General features: G+C 36.5%; 1 protein-coding gene across 18 annotated transcripts in view; it reads right to left on the reverse strand.

The window, feature by feature from the left end:
• Positions 1–16,697, reverse strand: part of SENP7 (SUMO specific peptidase 7) — a 46,546-nt gene that overhangs the window by 20,695 nt on the left and 9,154 nt on the right. For 12 of the 18 annotated variants that reach the window (XM_075168149.1, XM_075168180.1, XM_075168171.1 and 9 more), the window contains 8 exons: positions 11,004–11,201; positions 9,174–9,371; positions 5,108–5,223; positions 4,174–4,343; positions 2,855–3,215; positions 2,115–2,272; positions 991–1,137; positions 691–724 (listed from right to left, as the gene is read on the reverse strand). In XM_075168149.1, coding sequence (XP_075024250.1) covers positions 691–724; positions 991–1,137; positions 2,115–2,272; positions 2,855–3,215; positions 4,174–4,343; positions 5,108–5,223; positions 9,174–9,371; positions 11,004–11,201 — 1,382 coding nt within the window. Of the gene's footprint in view, positions 1–690; positions 725–990; positions 1,138–2,114; positions 2,273–2,854; positions 3,216–4,173; positions 4,344–5,107; positions 5,224–9,173; positions 9,372–11,003; positions 11,202–15,095; positions 15,247–16,697 lie in introns of all 18 variants that reach the window. The other 6 variants (XM_075168190.1, XM_075168208.1, XM_075168232.1 and 3 more) reach the window with 4 other exon arrangements.

Raw genomic sequence — 16,697 nt, forward strand, 5'->3', positions numbered from 1 at the left:
AAAATGCATTGAGAATTTAATACTTAAATCAATTATATCAAACTATGTAAAACAAAGTTACCAAGTTGTAACACCAAAAGCTAAACATCTAAATGCAGGATTCTTCATGAAAAAAGTTGTATTTTTGCTCAGAATAACCACAGTTAATATCTACCAATATAGAAAAAAATACTGCAAATCAGGAACCTCTATTTGCTTTTAGTCAATCCAATTCAGAACTGCTCACAAACCTTCACCTATGAGATACAGAAACCACACATCATCTTCGGAAAACGGACTGAAAGCAAATCTAGTTATATTCCTCTTAGCTTTAGTCTACTCATACATTTTTCTTTAATAAACCCCAGGGTCTAAAACCCTAATCTGAAAAGATTCATGTTTCAGCTCAAAAACATGCATAGTCATATTTACTATAGTTCAACACTTAATATATGCAGGAATGCGGGAGGCAAGGCCATTAAAACCACAAGTTTACCTTAAAAGTGTAAGAAGCTGCTAAGTTATTAATGCTTACACTATAGACACCGATACTTTTATTTACTGAAAAATGTAAATTTTAAAAATTATTTAATGTCTTTGTGAAGGCAAATAAGATTATAAATTATTCATAATATAAATATATACTGAATATTTTAATGCAATACTTTAAAGATATAGTTAAGAGAAGGCTAAAGAAAAAAATTCTCTTACCCTGAAATGGGATTGTAATACACTTGGTTGTAAACTGAAATAAGATTAAAAAAAATATACATTAGTTTGCTTTTTACAAATTGATTAAAGCAAAGTAAGAATTTTTAATTATCTGCACATCTTTATTTGCTTATAGTCAAATAAATTGAAAATAGTATCACACTCCATCGTTTAGCCAAAGCAATTTGATGCAACAAGAATCAAAACTCAGTGCTTCCACGCTAAGTACCATTAACTTTGCTTAACCAGAATTTTCATTTTTAAATATTCTCAAAATACCACCATAATAGAACAACTTACCCTAGCAGGACCTGTTGATAACCATTTAAATTTCCCAACATATAGACTATCAAATTCAACATCCAGTGCTGGGTTCATCTGTTTTCTAGGCGTGCTTCCAGAAGGTAAGCTGATAGGACATTTATCTTCAATTGACTCTGCTAAAAACTGGAAAAAAAGTATATTTACTACTGGGATTTAAATGAGATACTTCCCTCCTGTAACCTTAGGAATTTTCTCTTTATGTTTGTAAGAATTTTCACCCAAAGTCAACTTCCATATAAGAATTCCATGTTAAAAAGCTGTAAATGTTATTACAAACATTACTGACAATGTCCTTAAGGGCCTAACAATATCTTACTCCACCTCTAAAGTTCCCATTGCCAAGACATAACCTGTGCTCTTTACTAATCCAGAGTCAAGTAAAAACTCAAACAACAGAGCAACAAAAAATACCCCTCTTTTGATATCAAAGGTACAGAAACCAATTCAATGCTTATGATCAAAATGCATCTGTGAGAAGAGGCAGCAATGGCTCTTCTGACTTGTTTCAGGGTTACAGAGATAACCCAAATGCAGGTCAAAGCAAGCAGCACAAGGCTAATCAAATCCAAAATGGAGCAACAACCTTTATGGCTGGTTTTAGATTCAAATTCCACTGCTAGTCACACAGGAAAGGGAACTTTACCCATCTCTCTCTGCTGTCAACAAAGATCCTTGAACTTCTCCATGCACTGAATGACAACAGAGGACTGGATGACAAGAAGAAACTACTGACTTGAACTACAATAAATATAAAACACTGTGTGAAAAAAAACTTTTTTCATCTTCATCATGTTCACCTCTAGCTCAGATTACTATTTGATCCTTCCTGTTTTGTAATATTAAACTTTTCCAAATGGTTATTTTCAAAATATGAAATACATTGTATGCTGCAAAACCACTCAAGCTTCAGAGCCAGAGATCTTCTCTGAAGACTGTCCAGAATTCTATTTCTGCGAAATAAATTACTGCAGCTACTGCTTGTGGCTGGGACTAATCATATCTGCTCTAATTTCACTTTTGTTCTAACATGCAAGAAAAAATAACATTGGAGAAATAAATTAAAGGGTTGGCATAACAATACAGGCCAAAAACTGGACTACCTGCTCTGTGCGACTTTCCATCTTGTCTTCCAATTGCTTTGCTGAGAAAGAGAAGTCAGACTGTTGGTCTGTTTCTTTATTGTCAGTGACATTATTCTGCAGCAGCTCTGTGCATTTTGGTTCAGAAGGTCCATCTTCATCATCACTGGAAAGGACAACTAAAGAGATAAAAAAAAAGTATAGATATACTACAAGATAAAGACTTGAGAATATTTCACTCACTGGATTTCAGATGAGCAAAGAATTCTCTCCTGCAGTATGTAATATCAAAGTACATTGCCTAAACCAGTCAGGGTCTGTGTGCATAAAAGTGTATGCAACAAGCACTGCTTTGTATCGTTATTAACACTTTTTACCCAAGACCCAATTATTTGACTATTAAAAGAAACAGGCCACAACATAGCTGCTTCAAAGAAGAGAGAATATTTTTTTTCTCAGTTTAAGCATCATTAAAAAGTACAAGCTTGATTTTCCATAGCCACAAAATCAGCTGCAAAATAAGGACTGGAATTTGAAAATCCTACTGCCTATCCTGTTTCTCAAGTACAAGACCCTCTACACTCCAGTAGAGGACACAGGCACTAGGCACTGTTCTCTAACCTGCACAATGCATTACAAACAACATGACCTCTGTCTTCAATCTTTTGTTCCATATGTTTCAACTAGTCAGTCATGCATGAGTTCTCCTAGTACCTAAGTGTACCAATAGTAACAGGCAACAGCACAGATACAGTACATACTTGGGTCAACTGAAACACATTGCCGATTACCCCTGCAGATTCTGTTCCGCAGCTTGCTCAGGTACTGTGATGTGTCCATCTTTAATTTCCTGATGGTACTAACTCGTGGTGAAATCACATCCTCACTGGTGGCAGAAAGCTGTTTCTCTGACAAATTTCTGCGAGGAGACTCTGAGCCAGGTTCCTCTGTGCAGCTGTGAGCAGGCCTTAAGTGGTTGTGGATGGAAGTGTCTTTAGAGTCTCTCTCTAATGGCTGCGGAATACAATCCGGCACCAGAATTGTATTAGATCTGCGACTTTGTCTAACCTCACAGGATGTTCCACGGCCAGGAGACTGAGTCAAACTCAATCTTTGCTCTTTCTAGAAAACAGGAATCAGAGACAGCATATATGTTTATTTCTTGACATTTCTATGATGGTTCAGATCAGTGATCACTGAGACTTAGCTATGTGCTAGACAAAATAACTATAGCTTAATGCAGCTGCATTTAGAGCTCAAGTCAGGGTAATTTCTCCCTCCTCGTATTCCAAAGGTTATTACATAAAGGTATGAGGGACAACCTTTTAAAAGTCTATGACCCCCATTCAAACTGAACAAGAAACTATTTCTGATTTTTTAGCAGCTCTCTCACTGTCTGACACTGAAAGACCAAGCACCACCGATGTTCCTTACTTGCAAACGTGTGGCTTGGTCAACTGGGTGAACAGGACTCAGCAACTACCTACTTCCATGGGGTTTTAATAAGAAGGTTACAGAGATGCCCTTATTGTATTCAAATGCTTGAATATAAATCACAGCTTGTACTTGACTGACTGATTCCCTCAGTCTTTTTTCTTTTTTTCTTCCAAATCGTAATGACAGCTAAGGATAAAACTTTAGGGAAGGGTACAATAGACTGAGAAGAAGGGAGAAAGACGACATGTGCAAGATTTCAATAACCCCAGGTATACTTTTTAATTCTTGTATCGAAGTCCCTTATTAGTTTTATACTATCTGTGAAAGAAGCTTCACTTAAGTAGCTAGATGCCTTCTTTCCAAAACTGTTTTACTCCATGCTCCTGTCTGAAGGAAGCACTGTCATTCATCTCTCACAACCTTTCTGCTACAACAAGCATATTCTGATGTTGTGGACAGAAGTACACATACTCACTCTTCTTGATGCACCACTGAACTACCTTCTCTTAACAAGTATAACAGTATCCCTAGATATCCTACTTATTAGTATAATTCTTTTATTTTGGATGTTGCTACTGCTGCTACTGAAGTGTGTGTGCATGTGTGTACACAAACACATACATTAAAATTAAGTGCAACTTACAGACAGTAGAAGTGATTTTTCTGGAATGTGTGCATTACAATCATCAGAAATATGGCCACTAGATCTTCTTTTCCTTTTCTCAGAATCAAGAGAGCCCAATTCCTTCTGACTAAGAGTGGTGCTGTTCGTGTTTCTGCTCCTCTTTTCCAGTTCATCATAGTTCTTGTTTTCTGTGTCAGGAAAAAAAGGTGATTTAATGGGTTATCCTTAAAAACCTTTGTATTTCTTCATATCTGTTATGTCTCAAATAAAATGCATGGAAGCAGATACCTTCCACGATAGTTCTTTCCTTTTTTAATTGTGCGTGGCTGCCAAAATACATTCCCTAAAATAATTAAGGAAAGATTATTATTGCATGATTAGTTAAGATAAGGGTATAACCAAATTCATAGCTCCCTTCCAAGTAAGAATTAGCACTCCATACTCCACAGTCTTTCTTTTATCTTCTGCTGGATTAAATATTCTCCATTTCCTGTTCTAATCTGCAAATATTACTAACCAGTATTAAAAAGATAGTTACGTTCTCCTGGAGACTCAGCATAGAGCTCATCATTTTTCAGCAGTAAATACAAATACTGTCATACAGTATAAACATTTTAGCAGGGTTCACAAACCATTTGAGCATTCTTAATCTATTACATTCTTGAGTGTAAAAGACTTTTTATAAAATCATTATTATAATGGTGCAGTGAGGTTTCCCTCAATTTCCTTCTTCTTCCACAGATCTGATTCACCATAGCTTTATTCCTATTTAAAAACAGCTATTTGATATATTTTACCGTATCTGTAAAAAACTGCATTTTGAGGAAACACATACACTGCGTGCACCTATTTTATTTTTGTGCTCTCTTCATAATACTAGACTAAAAAAAGGAAATTTCCTAACACTCTCCAAAATTCATATTTAAATGCCAGATTATTGCTCATTACAAACCTTTCTTCTGCAGCTCCTGTCTTCTAAAAGCGAAGACATTATTTTTTTCTGGTTCCTTAGAAGCCTTGGTCAATTTATACAGATCATCACGTGTCTTTCTCAGGCAATGCTCAGACCTGTAAACAATATTAACTATGACTTATCTTTAATTTTGAAAGAATACTGAATAAAAATCCCAACAGAAACAAGAGTTTGTTAGACCACAAACTTCTGCCTGTCTCGTAAGCATGTGGAACTTGGCAAATGAAACACAAAATAATTCAGTTCCCATTATGGAAATACACAGATATTCTGACATTACTAATGAAACAGATGCTTCTAAAAGGCACAAAGAATGAAAATATGGCATGCTTGACATCAGGCACTGAAATATTACTTTGCTGCGAAGCATGACCACAACAAGAATACATAACAAAGGAAAAAAAAAGAGAGAGAACAGTCAGTTGAGTGTATCCTTGCCTTTGTCATGAATACAGTGGGAATGAGGCAATGTAGTATATTTTTAATTTAGATTTACAACTGCTAATAGAATCCACTGAGTAAGTTCCTGCAACGAGAAAAGATTTGAAATGGAAATTCCTGCTCAAAAGGGCCTGAAGCATTAACTTTGAAGGAGATGGGACATGGGACATGGACAGGACTTGAATGAAGAAGAAACAGAAAAGAAACAGAAAGGGATTACAGTACGAGAAATTAGGCAACCTATAGGTATTCAGCTGAGTTTGTAGTTTCATTCTAAAAAGAAGGACATGCAATAATCAGTGGGTTTTTAAAATTTTATTAGCTTTTTTATAAATAGGAGAATATATTCAGGAGGTACTGATAGACTGAACAGTATGACATCCTCACATTTGAGGTCTGCTCTTGTAAACATACTCTCAACTTCTCTGGAGGCTAGTTACACCTGACAAAAGTCTACATAACTGAATTTTGGTTTCTAGTGTATGCATTAGGATAACAGTTATATGTTCATGTGATATTTTCTCACATGAACTTAATTACATTCAGTATGCAAGACTTCTCTTCTGAAAATTTATCAGGGTTACAAATAAAAGAAACTAACCTTCACGACCTCTGCTTCATTTTCTGTGAAAGTTGGAATATAAAAAAGAAAATAAAGAAGATTTCATAGATAAAGCAATTTAATGCTGCTCTGGAAAATCTGTTCCATTCCTCCTTTTGTCACCTCACTTAATCTAAAGGGATTTTGTGTTCATTGTTTTATAATGTGCCTAACTCAGAATGTTGCAGTATCCAATTTGCAAAGAGCTAAGCAATCATCACAATGACTGAAATCACTGACAGCTGAGCCTGGACCCATAAAGAACATCACCAACCATGGGAAAGAACATTCTTGACATCTCTAACTAGATAGCCAAAACTGTTGGGACACTTTCTGAACAGATGCCTATTCTTCGGTGCCGTATATGTAGATTGGAATATCGTTGCTCTTTGGGAATACTGTACAGACAAATAAAGATTTCCAGAGTGCTCTGATACTACAGTGATGAACAATACATAAGCATCATGAAAAAATTACTGATTATCTTTCCATTCACAAAGAATCATGAATTGGACCATATACAGAAAAAGTGTTCAGTAAGCACTATTATTCATTCTGTATATCGAACAAGAAAGAGTCTTCCATAGATCAGGCAGTTCTAGTTCGGGAATAACCTCACTACAGAAAACTTGATTTTGGAACCCACATCCCTCTCACAACTTAAATATTTGTATGCATAACAGCTAAATAGATTTAACTGCCTTAAAAGACCATACAAAACCATTAAGTGTTTTTTAGCATTTCTTTTACACCAACATCACAATTCAGGCATTTCAACAACTGGAAACATTTCAATAGGAATGTTTCAGCTAACAGACTTCCCTAAACATATTTACCTTATACACAAATTCTGCATGTTATTTTTACTTCCAATCTTCGCTGATAACTCAGTTTAAAATGCACCTCTTAACAGATACATGTATAAGCTATGAAGCTATGGCAGTATATACTGAAGTGTTCTCAACAGCCATGAGAACAAGTACGAAACACACTTTAAAACCCTAAGTTTCTTCACATTTAAGACCTACCTCAAATTTGTTAGTTATACTGATAGGTCAGTGGTGACTTAAGCAAATGTATTTCACACAGGATTGCAGTGAACAAGCAATGCAAAATGCACCAATTCTGTAATACCAAAAGCAAGAAAGGAAACGGGGAACTCGCAGCAAGTTTTAGCTGATAGAGAAAGGTTAATTTATTACCACCCTGTTCTGATCACACACAATTCTTTGACTTAATCTGAAATTTCCATAGTACAAAACTGGCACAATTTTCACTAAAACAGAGCGTGCATTCTAGCTACTCTGATGATACAAAAGAAGCTCTATATGGCCATGCGCATATATATACATAACCATTATAAGGGGGGAGCTTTTACTCTCCTCTGAAAGAAGAGACCCCAAAAGAATCAGTGCCAAGTGTATCTTACGCACAGACCTTAGTTACATAGAGGTGACCAGGATCAAACCACGTCTGTGTTGAAATAATTCCTAAATTCTCTATTTCCCATACAATATCCATTACAACTTGCACTAACATGCTGGTCACTGGGGAGGGGTGGGAAATCCTCCTAATGTTGGTTCTTGCTACTAACAAGCCTTTTACTTAATACATTAGAAAAGCCTATCACAGGAACATAAAATTAATCCTTCAAGCAATGAACCACTCCAAATCTAAAGCAAGTAGAGTATACCAACTACTAAAAACACTGACTAGTTCAAACCATTCTTGTGCTTAACATAAAACTCAACAGCTGCCCTTCAGATCTGAGCTTGAAAAAAATACGCAAGATGTTTCCTCAGATTTAGAGTTAGTTACAAAAGTTCATGTTTTCCTCTCTATGAACCCACTACCTCCCATCATCCAAAACAATAGCAAGTGGAAAAATCGGATACTAAAATTATAAATCTTAAAGATTTTGTAGTAAAACAAAAAAAAACCCTAACAATCCAAACAAACTCCCCACACTTTAGTCAGCCTAAAGTTATGGAAAACTATTTATTAGCAACAAATGTAATACTTCTAAAATGAGACAGTATAATAAACTGTTTTAAATCCCTCATTTAAATTGCAGCTTTGTCAGATTAATTTAAGCAGCAATGGGAATCCCAACAGAAAAAAAGAAAGGAATTCGTACTAATTTAGGTTCTCTAAGATGTTCATGTATCAGAATGAGGAACAGGACTTACTTTTCTCAAGAATTTTTAAGATTTCTTTAACCTGGGAACTGTGGATTATTCCTGCCCTCACAAATCATTCTTCTCTTCCTTCCTCTTTCTATTTTCTTCCCTCAAATTTCTTGCTATTTGTTCCTGTGGATACTTTGCTGTTAAGCAAAAAGGAGGCCATAAAAGACAAGAGGAAACAGCTTACTCTGAATTCAACTGCTATCTTAGACCAAAACAAACATTATATAATTCTAATAGCTGATTTCTGGTAGTTTTATATGTCAAGCGTTACTGTGGTGCGCAGTCAACCTACACACAAGAAGAAAAGAAGAAAAGTAGATATTAAGCAATGAGAGGACACACACAGAGCCCTTAAACAATGGCACTCTGTTGGGATTGAGAACACTGGTGGATTAATGTGAAAAGAAATGAACTATCACAGAGAGGAATTTGGAGAAATTTTGCAAAAGAAGTTACTTGAAATCATGCTAGAACACATTAACAGCAACTGGAAAGCAAGATTTTGGTTCTGGACACAAAGCCAACTTAAATGTGTTTGAATTACATGGCCATCTTCACAAATCAAAACACTGATCTATTGTAAATGGAAATTCTTTCTATGAAAGAAAAGTAGCCAATTAACATCAGGTACAGCAAATCAGAATACATGCAATGTTAAAACGGCTCGTTGGAGCAGCATGTTAGTTTGCACTCAGAAAATTGATCTCCTGCTTCAAGACAAGAGTGTAACAAAAATTGTTTCAGAGAAATTCTTTTCCATTGTGGAGTTATGTCATTTCAGGAAGACTGGCAAAATCAGCAGTAAGTAACATACCTTTCAGATAGAAAAGAACTTTCATGAGGAGAACTTAATATCTGACATGTCTGTAGGCTGGCCACAGATGATGAGGGTAGTTGACCCGACTGTAATTTGTCAGCATCAGATAAATTTGCATCAATTATTACGTGGCTGTCTATGTATTTTCTTCCAATTTTCGTCCTCAGGACATTCGTCAAAATAACTTTGGGTTGCCTGCCATATATATAACAGTAAATCATAAATACTGAACTGAAATCTAGAGAAAGAAATTTCTTGTTAAATTCATGTATCTTAGAGGCTTGATAACCATCAAACATCATTACTTTCAGTCCCTTAGAGACAAAACAAAATCCCACTAAGGAACTTAAAATCCAAGGTAAGCAGATAAACACAAAAAATCAACAAGAGACCAGGGTAAGAAACACTAGCCATATAACTTCACCTTAGCCAGATACAATTCACACTCCATTGCCTCTAACACATCATCTAAGTATTGTTTAAAAACTGGTAAACGTTTATCTCTAAATAGCTTTCATGCAATATCTGTACACATTTCTCAGAACTACGGAGCAAACAATCTTGATTTTCCTGTGAACAAGAAGCCTTCAGTAAAATAGACTGAATTTTCTCAAGCACTTAGTCAACAGGTAGAAAAGTAGCACACACAAAAAGGTAGCATTAGATTTTGTTCCCCTCCTCAACTTCCAGGTGTCATCCTACAGAATAGCAATAGCAAGGCTCAGAAAAACATCTGCAAGTGTTAAAAGAGACAAGCATCAAAAATAAGCTAAACAGAAATATGAAGATGCAACTGCCCACTTGAGCACAGATGCGTAAGAGCAGCACAACTTATTTCATACAATGCCACGGCAACCAGCTTGTTGTATAGCCCTTGATTTACCGACTTAGTTTCTCAAACTAGGATTTAAATTCTACCACTTCCATCACAATTTATTTTGGATTAGGATGTAATGTCATAGCCTTTTTTGAATATGTTATGAACAACGTTATCCTTTGGGTATCGACTGCATAATTCTCCTGTTTTCTGTATTAATCCATAAAGCACACTCCAACACAGACTGCGTGATGTCTGGGGAACACTCAGATCTCCTCTTGCACTGAGATGTAAATTTGCTTTTAATCAGGAGACCACCTTACAGACAAGATGTTGCAGAGACACACAGATGATAAGCAATGAGGATATGATTGAAGAAAAGTCTAATATAGTAGAACACTGTAGTCTAGATGTAACCTCCAATAAAGGAAACCCCTAAATTGTTTATCAGCATCAGCTCAGAGAGAAAACTCAGTGAAAAAAAGCATTCACTCCAGTCATACTTTTCTGTGGGTATCTGCAATTGACCACTGCTTGGAGGGGGAGGAAGATACTGGACTTGATATGCTTTTCTTCTGACCCTTTATGCCAGTTCTCATATTTTCATGAGTAGTCTGAAATAGTTAACAGCGAAAATACACCTTGATACCTCCTCTGAGAAAAGAGGGCAGTTAAATTCAAGTGTACTCTTCTTTTCACAAGAATTAAAAAAAACCCACAAAACATTTTGAGAGTCCAACGGCTGAATCAGAATTAATCGGTCTTGTCAGTACAGGACCACCTAGAAGCCATCTGATCAGAAAACCCACTACAGCATGCCTGGCACCATCTCTCTCAATGATTATCGAAAGGAACCCGGTACAAGGGAATTCAATCAAGTCAGATGACATGAGAATGAGAATATAGTTCATGAACAAGACAGCTGTGGTACAACAAAGAATACTTTCTCATGAAAAAACAACTGCAAGGAAAATTATTTTATTTAGTGACACGAGGCGAAGACAACATACCTTTTAGACAGAAAAAGGCTTTGGAGAGTAGGGTTTAAAATTTGCCATATCTTTAGGCTGGCAGCAGATGACGAGGGTGGTTGATCTGACTGCAGCTTGCCAGCATCAGAAAAATTAGCACCAGTTTTAGGTTGCGCCTGTGTGTATTTTCTTCCTATTTTCGTCCTCAGGACATTCGTCAAGATAACTTTGGGTTGCCTGCCATACATATAATAATAAATTAATAATAGGGTGCTGAGAACTTCTTAAGTCACATGAATCCAACAAAGTTTTTCTATGAGTTTACCGTCTCTGCATCATACCATATATCTTCAGCAGAATTAAGTTCACTTCCCTGACAATTTACAAAGCAGTTCTCTTTGGAGAAGAGGAATCACAAACACATCTCCTGATCAGGACAGCCTTTCAAGGTTTCTTCCTCTGGCATCAATGACTAACACATCCATATGTGATTCTGAAGAAGTGAACTTTCAGTGCAGAAGCATGGAAATTTTGGTGCCTCTTTTTATTGCAAAATGTTGGAAGTAGTCACTATGGCCTTACAAACAATTCTGAAAGCATACACTTGAGCATTTGTAGGGTATGGAAACAAGCACCCATATTGTGGCATCTTATTTTAGAACCATGAATATTATTGATTCCCATATCACAAATTAGATTATGACCTTGCTGGAAAAAAAATAAAGAAGCTAGTACAATCTCTCAGTTTTGAAGCTCCAATCGATTTCTATTCAATTTCACTAAAGAAATGACATACAATTATGAATTGGAAAGTTAGTAAAAACTCCCTATTGAAGTTCTTTAAACAAGTATCTATACTTTGCTGATTCTGCTAGACTGATACTGAAGTCTTCACATAAAGAATTAATTCTGCAGCCTGGCCAGTAATTTGGACAGTTTCCTTATAAACTTTATATATCATAGATGATTTGTCCAGGATTGACTTTATTTTCTAACAGATGAGAATTGGACTTCCTTTCCCAGGACTGGTCCTAAGAGGACACTGAAGTTCAGGCTCATTTGTTGGTTTTAAAAGATCAGAGGTAAGAATTGCTTTTTCTACTGCATGTCTTGCGTAAGTTCACACTGTAGAGCAAGAATCCTTCTTTTATAGCTACAGAAAACCTTTTACTACTTGCATAGCTGTTACATGCATGCTACGGTGACATTTCTTAAGCAAATGGCTGCTATTCCTCAGTGGGTTGACAACGTGCAAGCACCTTTTAGGAAATTATAGTTGTCCCACTGACATGCTGCATTCAGCAAAACAGCATGGTTAGGTGGTACCTCGTGGTAAACAAATAGGTATGGCATGAAAACTGCTGAATAACAGATATGCTTGAACTTAAAAAAAAAGATTTGGAACTGCCATGCTAGTGAAACATGTTGAACTTGGGGAAGATGTTTCATATAATCCTTATATTTTGCCCTTTCAGTAGTTGCTGCCTGTTGAGATTTTTTTTTTCCCCCTGGTTATTACCTACTATGTTAACAAGACACATGACCCTTCATTGAACTTGAAAAGACAGTAAGGTTCCTATGCACAGCTTGGAGAACCTGCATTAAGCTATGAACGCTGGTCAATCTTATCAGATCTCTGCATCACTGAATGCCATGTGTATGCAATGAGCTGCTTTCTCTTAGAATTCTGCTATGCATTTTCTAGACCAGTGGTCTCCAAACTTTTTTTGATCATGCACCCCTATCAGTAAAAGTATTTCAAGCATGCACCTTCAACATGTTTGTTTAATTATAATTTATATAGATGTACTAATGTATTAATGTACATTATAAAACACACAAATAGAAATTTAAAAAAGGATGCGATAAAGATGAAATAAACAGTTTCTTTTATTTATTAATTGAACAAAAAATATTTCCTTCCTGCACCTCACTGGATTGTCTTGCACACACCATACCTTGGAGACCACTATCTAGACAATGGACAATAAACCTGAATAGTTCCCATTCAAAGCTAAGTAACTTAAGCTCAAGTGAAGGCAGTTTCCTCCACTATCTTCGAAGTTTCCCCAAAAAAACCTAAGTGGTAAAGAGCTAAGGCTTTGTTTCAAAAAAACCCCCAAAAATATGCTGTTTTTTTTAAAAAAAAAAACAAACCACACAAACAAAACCAACCTAAGTTAAAGCACTCTGATGCCAAGAATCTGGACAGAGGAGAAAAAGAGTGTTATGTAAGGGACGGGTCCTAATTAGCTGTTGGAAAAAACAATCCAGGGTTTCTGAAGTGAGAGATTGACTCTATGAAGGCAATGAGAAGCCCTATGTACAAAGATGGTCTCATTAGAAGACTGACCTAAACCACAGGAGTGCTCCAGAATGTTTTAAGCAGAGTCAGGAAGAGGCAGATACACATTTGTTCTTTTACCTAGACCTGTATATACTCTATGGCTACTAACGCAAAGAACTGTTGTTTTTAAGAATCTATTACAGAGTCTGAGCATGTGCTTCGAATACTGTAGACCTAGAAGTAGTTTGTTTTACACTCCAAGGATCCAGAGATTGGAGTTTCATTTAAAGACATGCTTTAACTACTGAAAAGCTTAGAAAGTAAATACAGGCCATGAGGGACAGTTTAGTAACACTAATGTCTTACATGGTGGAGCCCAACTCTAGCAGCCTAGTGAGCATATACCAAGCCTGCAAAGTGTTCTCAATTTAGCGTAGGAAGCAAGAGACTTATTTTCCATGGAAGTCCCTGCTAAGTCAGAAGTTCTAGCTTTTTTCTGGGCTTCTCAAGTGTTCAGAGTTGATACATTAACCATAGTTTAATATGTCAGAAGAGCTTACAGTGACCAGACTTATGCATCATTTGTTGTTTGTCCAACTGTAAGGTATATTAGAAATAAGGAATACATAAGCAGTATCAAGAGAAATAAAGAATACATACATTTAAGAAATGTGATAAAAGTTCAAAATTCAGCTACACAAGAACCTATTAGACTGTTAAGAAAATTTACAACTACTAAAGCAGTTAAAGGCAATTTCAAGTAAAAGTCATCAAGTAACCCGTGCAAATTCATCTTATGAAACTAGACATTTACTCTTGTGCTTTAATTTCCTCCTTAAAGATAAGGAAGACCCAAACTACTTTAGAGGTCCAGTTACTAAAGAACTGTAGCGGAAAGACATTTCATGTTTTGGGGTGCCAGAAGAGATGAAGCAATGAAAGACTAGAGCCAGATACTTCCCCTCTTCCTCTAACAGGAATTGAAATTACAAATGAAACCTTGAAGTATCTAAATGGCATTTTTTCTCCAAATACAAAACAGTTGTGGAAGTGGGCCCTAGCAATATGAAGATGTGAATCAGAAATTGTTTCTCCTTAAAAAAAAAAATATCAAAAAATGTTTTAAAATCATTACTGTAGAGCACCATGAGACAACAGAAATGTGTTACTTCCTATGGAACACTTCAGTTCTCTGACTAGAATCATGCTGAGCTCAACAATCTATTTCCCAGATCCAAATTCTTTCAGTCTTCATTGTTCCACCTTGTAGAAATGCCAGATTTTTTTTCTTTCTACTTGTCAAACACAAGATACCATAATTAAATTTTACTAAATTTAGCCTGAACTTGCATGGTAATTAGTCCAGTGGGAACATACACGGTCACAGAGTCTTTATTTTAATTGTATGATCAGGACTTGTAAAGATAATAGAAAAGATTCCAACCTTCAGGGTCTTTAACAATGCTACCATGATAGAGAAAGCCACAGCAGGAAGTAAAGGAGTCAGAAGCAGAATTTCCAGAGAAACTGGATTTCATTACCTACAGTTTGTTGGCCACCTTGGAAACTCAGGTCTGACATCCTTTGCTCACATTCACATCAGGCGAGACCTTGATAGACTCCAGGCCCCTCCGAAATTTGGTTTACTGATTGTTGTTAGGTACAGAATTTGTAATGTTTCCCACTCCCTTGATTTAAATAGACATTATACATTTTCAGCAATTATCTTTGCAAAAATAATCTTACAATTTAAAGCACACACGCACCCGTGCAACTAGCTTTGCACTGGAAACGTGTGCAAAGGAGTAGAACCTTCAACAAACACAAGGAAGAAAACAGTATACATTTGGCTATTCTTAAAGATGTCAGTGCCAGGCTAAGGCATCACTTCTTATGTGGTACCAGTTTTTCAGTGAAGACCTTGATAGGACAGCTGGTTATGATCTGATCTTCAGAGCTGCACAGTGGTTTCAGAGCTTTCAATGGCTTCCCTTTCTAAAGGAGGAATGGCATCTGGTGGCATTTCTTGAAAAATCACATCATTAAGACTGAGCGTAAAATAGATTCAGGAAAAACATCTACACTTAAGCCAGCCTGTACATCTGTAAAAGATGGTTGGGACACAGATCCCTAAATTACCTGTTAAACTGTCCACAGAATAAAGTGAGCAGGTCATGCAAAAGACATTTCAAAAGACAAAAATTAGTGTCAAGCAGAAAAAAGCAAGCAAAGTATACATTAAAAGCAAGTCCCACCAGCAGACCCAGAAAGTAACCTGCACAACAGTAAGACTGGAGGCATCTTGGTGAAGGAAAACCAAAGGCAATTATTTTTGTTTTTAAAGCAAGCACCTACTGTATCCCCTCTTACCTACCTCCACAAAACAGAAAAAATACATAAGCAAAGGTAAATGAAAACATACTTACACATGTAAGGATGGAACAGACAAAAAAATACATATTATGAAAAATGCTGTTAGCTGGCCCTGGCAAGTCTCATATCACTTTTCACAGCAAAAACGATTATCCTACCTTACAAAGTGCAGGACCAAAAGCTATTAATTGTTTGTACCCCTTTGGGGAAAATACTTGACCTCTATTTCACCCAATAATCAGAGCTGCTAGATCTAGTTCCTTTCTCAATGATCACATTTGTGTATACACACCAGTGTTGTAACCACTGCCTCCAATTTGCTCAAATTTGTATTAGAAAGTGATCAAAATGAGACCTGGAGGCTACTGATTCCTTTTGGAGTAAATTATTATTTGTTTACACCACCATCTTCATGCCTACTTTCCCCTACTATGAAACCCAAGTTTTGGGAAAAAAATATTTTGACAGTGGGATGATACATATCCTATGAGAGTCACCCCATCAGGTCCCATAAAAGCTGAACATCTGTCCTGGGTTTACAGAATAAAGCCACTGATAGACTTGATGCGTATTCAGCTATCTGAGCTTCTGCAGCATGTGCACAGCTCAGGAGGTCCTTGGCCTTTCAGAGCCCAAAGGAATAATGTGATGCACTATCATTAATGGGAAACTCTGATTGCCACATTCACTGACTACACCCTGTTGAGAAGAAAGCCTCTGTCTGTCCTCCTTCAAGGCCCTGACCTTCCATCCACTGATTAGAAGTCAATGTTTTAACAGCAAACATGAACATCCCTACTAACCTCCTCGCTTTGCTGGACCAGGAAGTTATTAATGCCAAAATGCACTTGTCAGGGCAAGGGGAACCAGTATGTAAATGATTGCCACAAAAACCTGACTGCTACAGGGTCAGTACTTGATTCAGCCTGACATGTATTTCAATTAACATTTAAAATACTGAGCTGAAAGAATCACACACATCTTATTTAAGTATTCTTCCCATCCCCCCCCCCCCAAAAAAAGAAAACTTGAGAGACCAGGACGAGAAGCTTGAATTTCAAAACAGTGTTCTA

This window comes from Calonectris borealis, chromosome 1 (genome assembly GCF_964195595.1).
Source record: "Calonectris borealis chromosome 1, bCalBor7.hap1.2, whole genome shotgun sequence".
Classification (NCBI taxonomy): domain Eukaryota; kingdom Metazoa; phylum Chordata; class Aves; order Procellariiformes; family Procellariidae; genus Calonectris; species Calonectris borealis.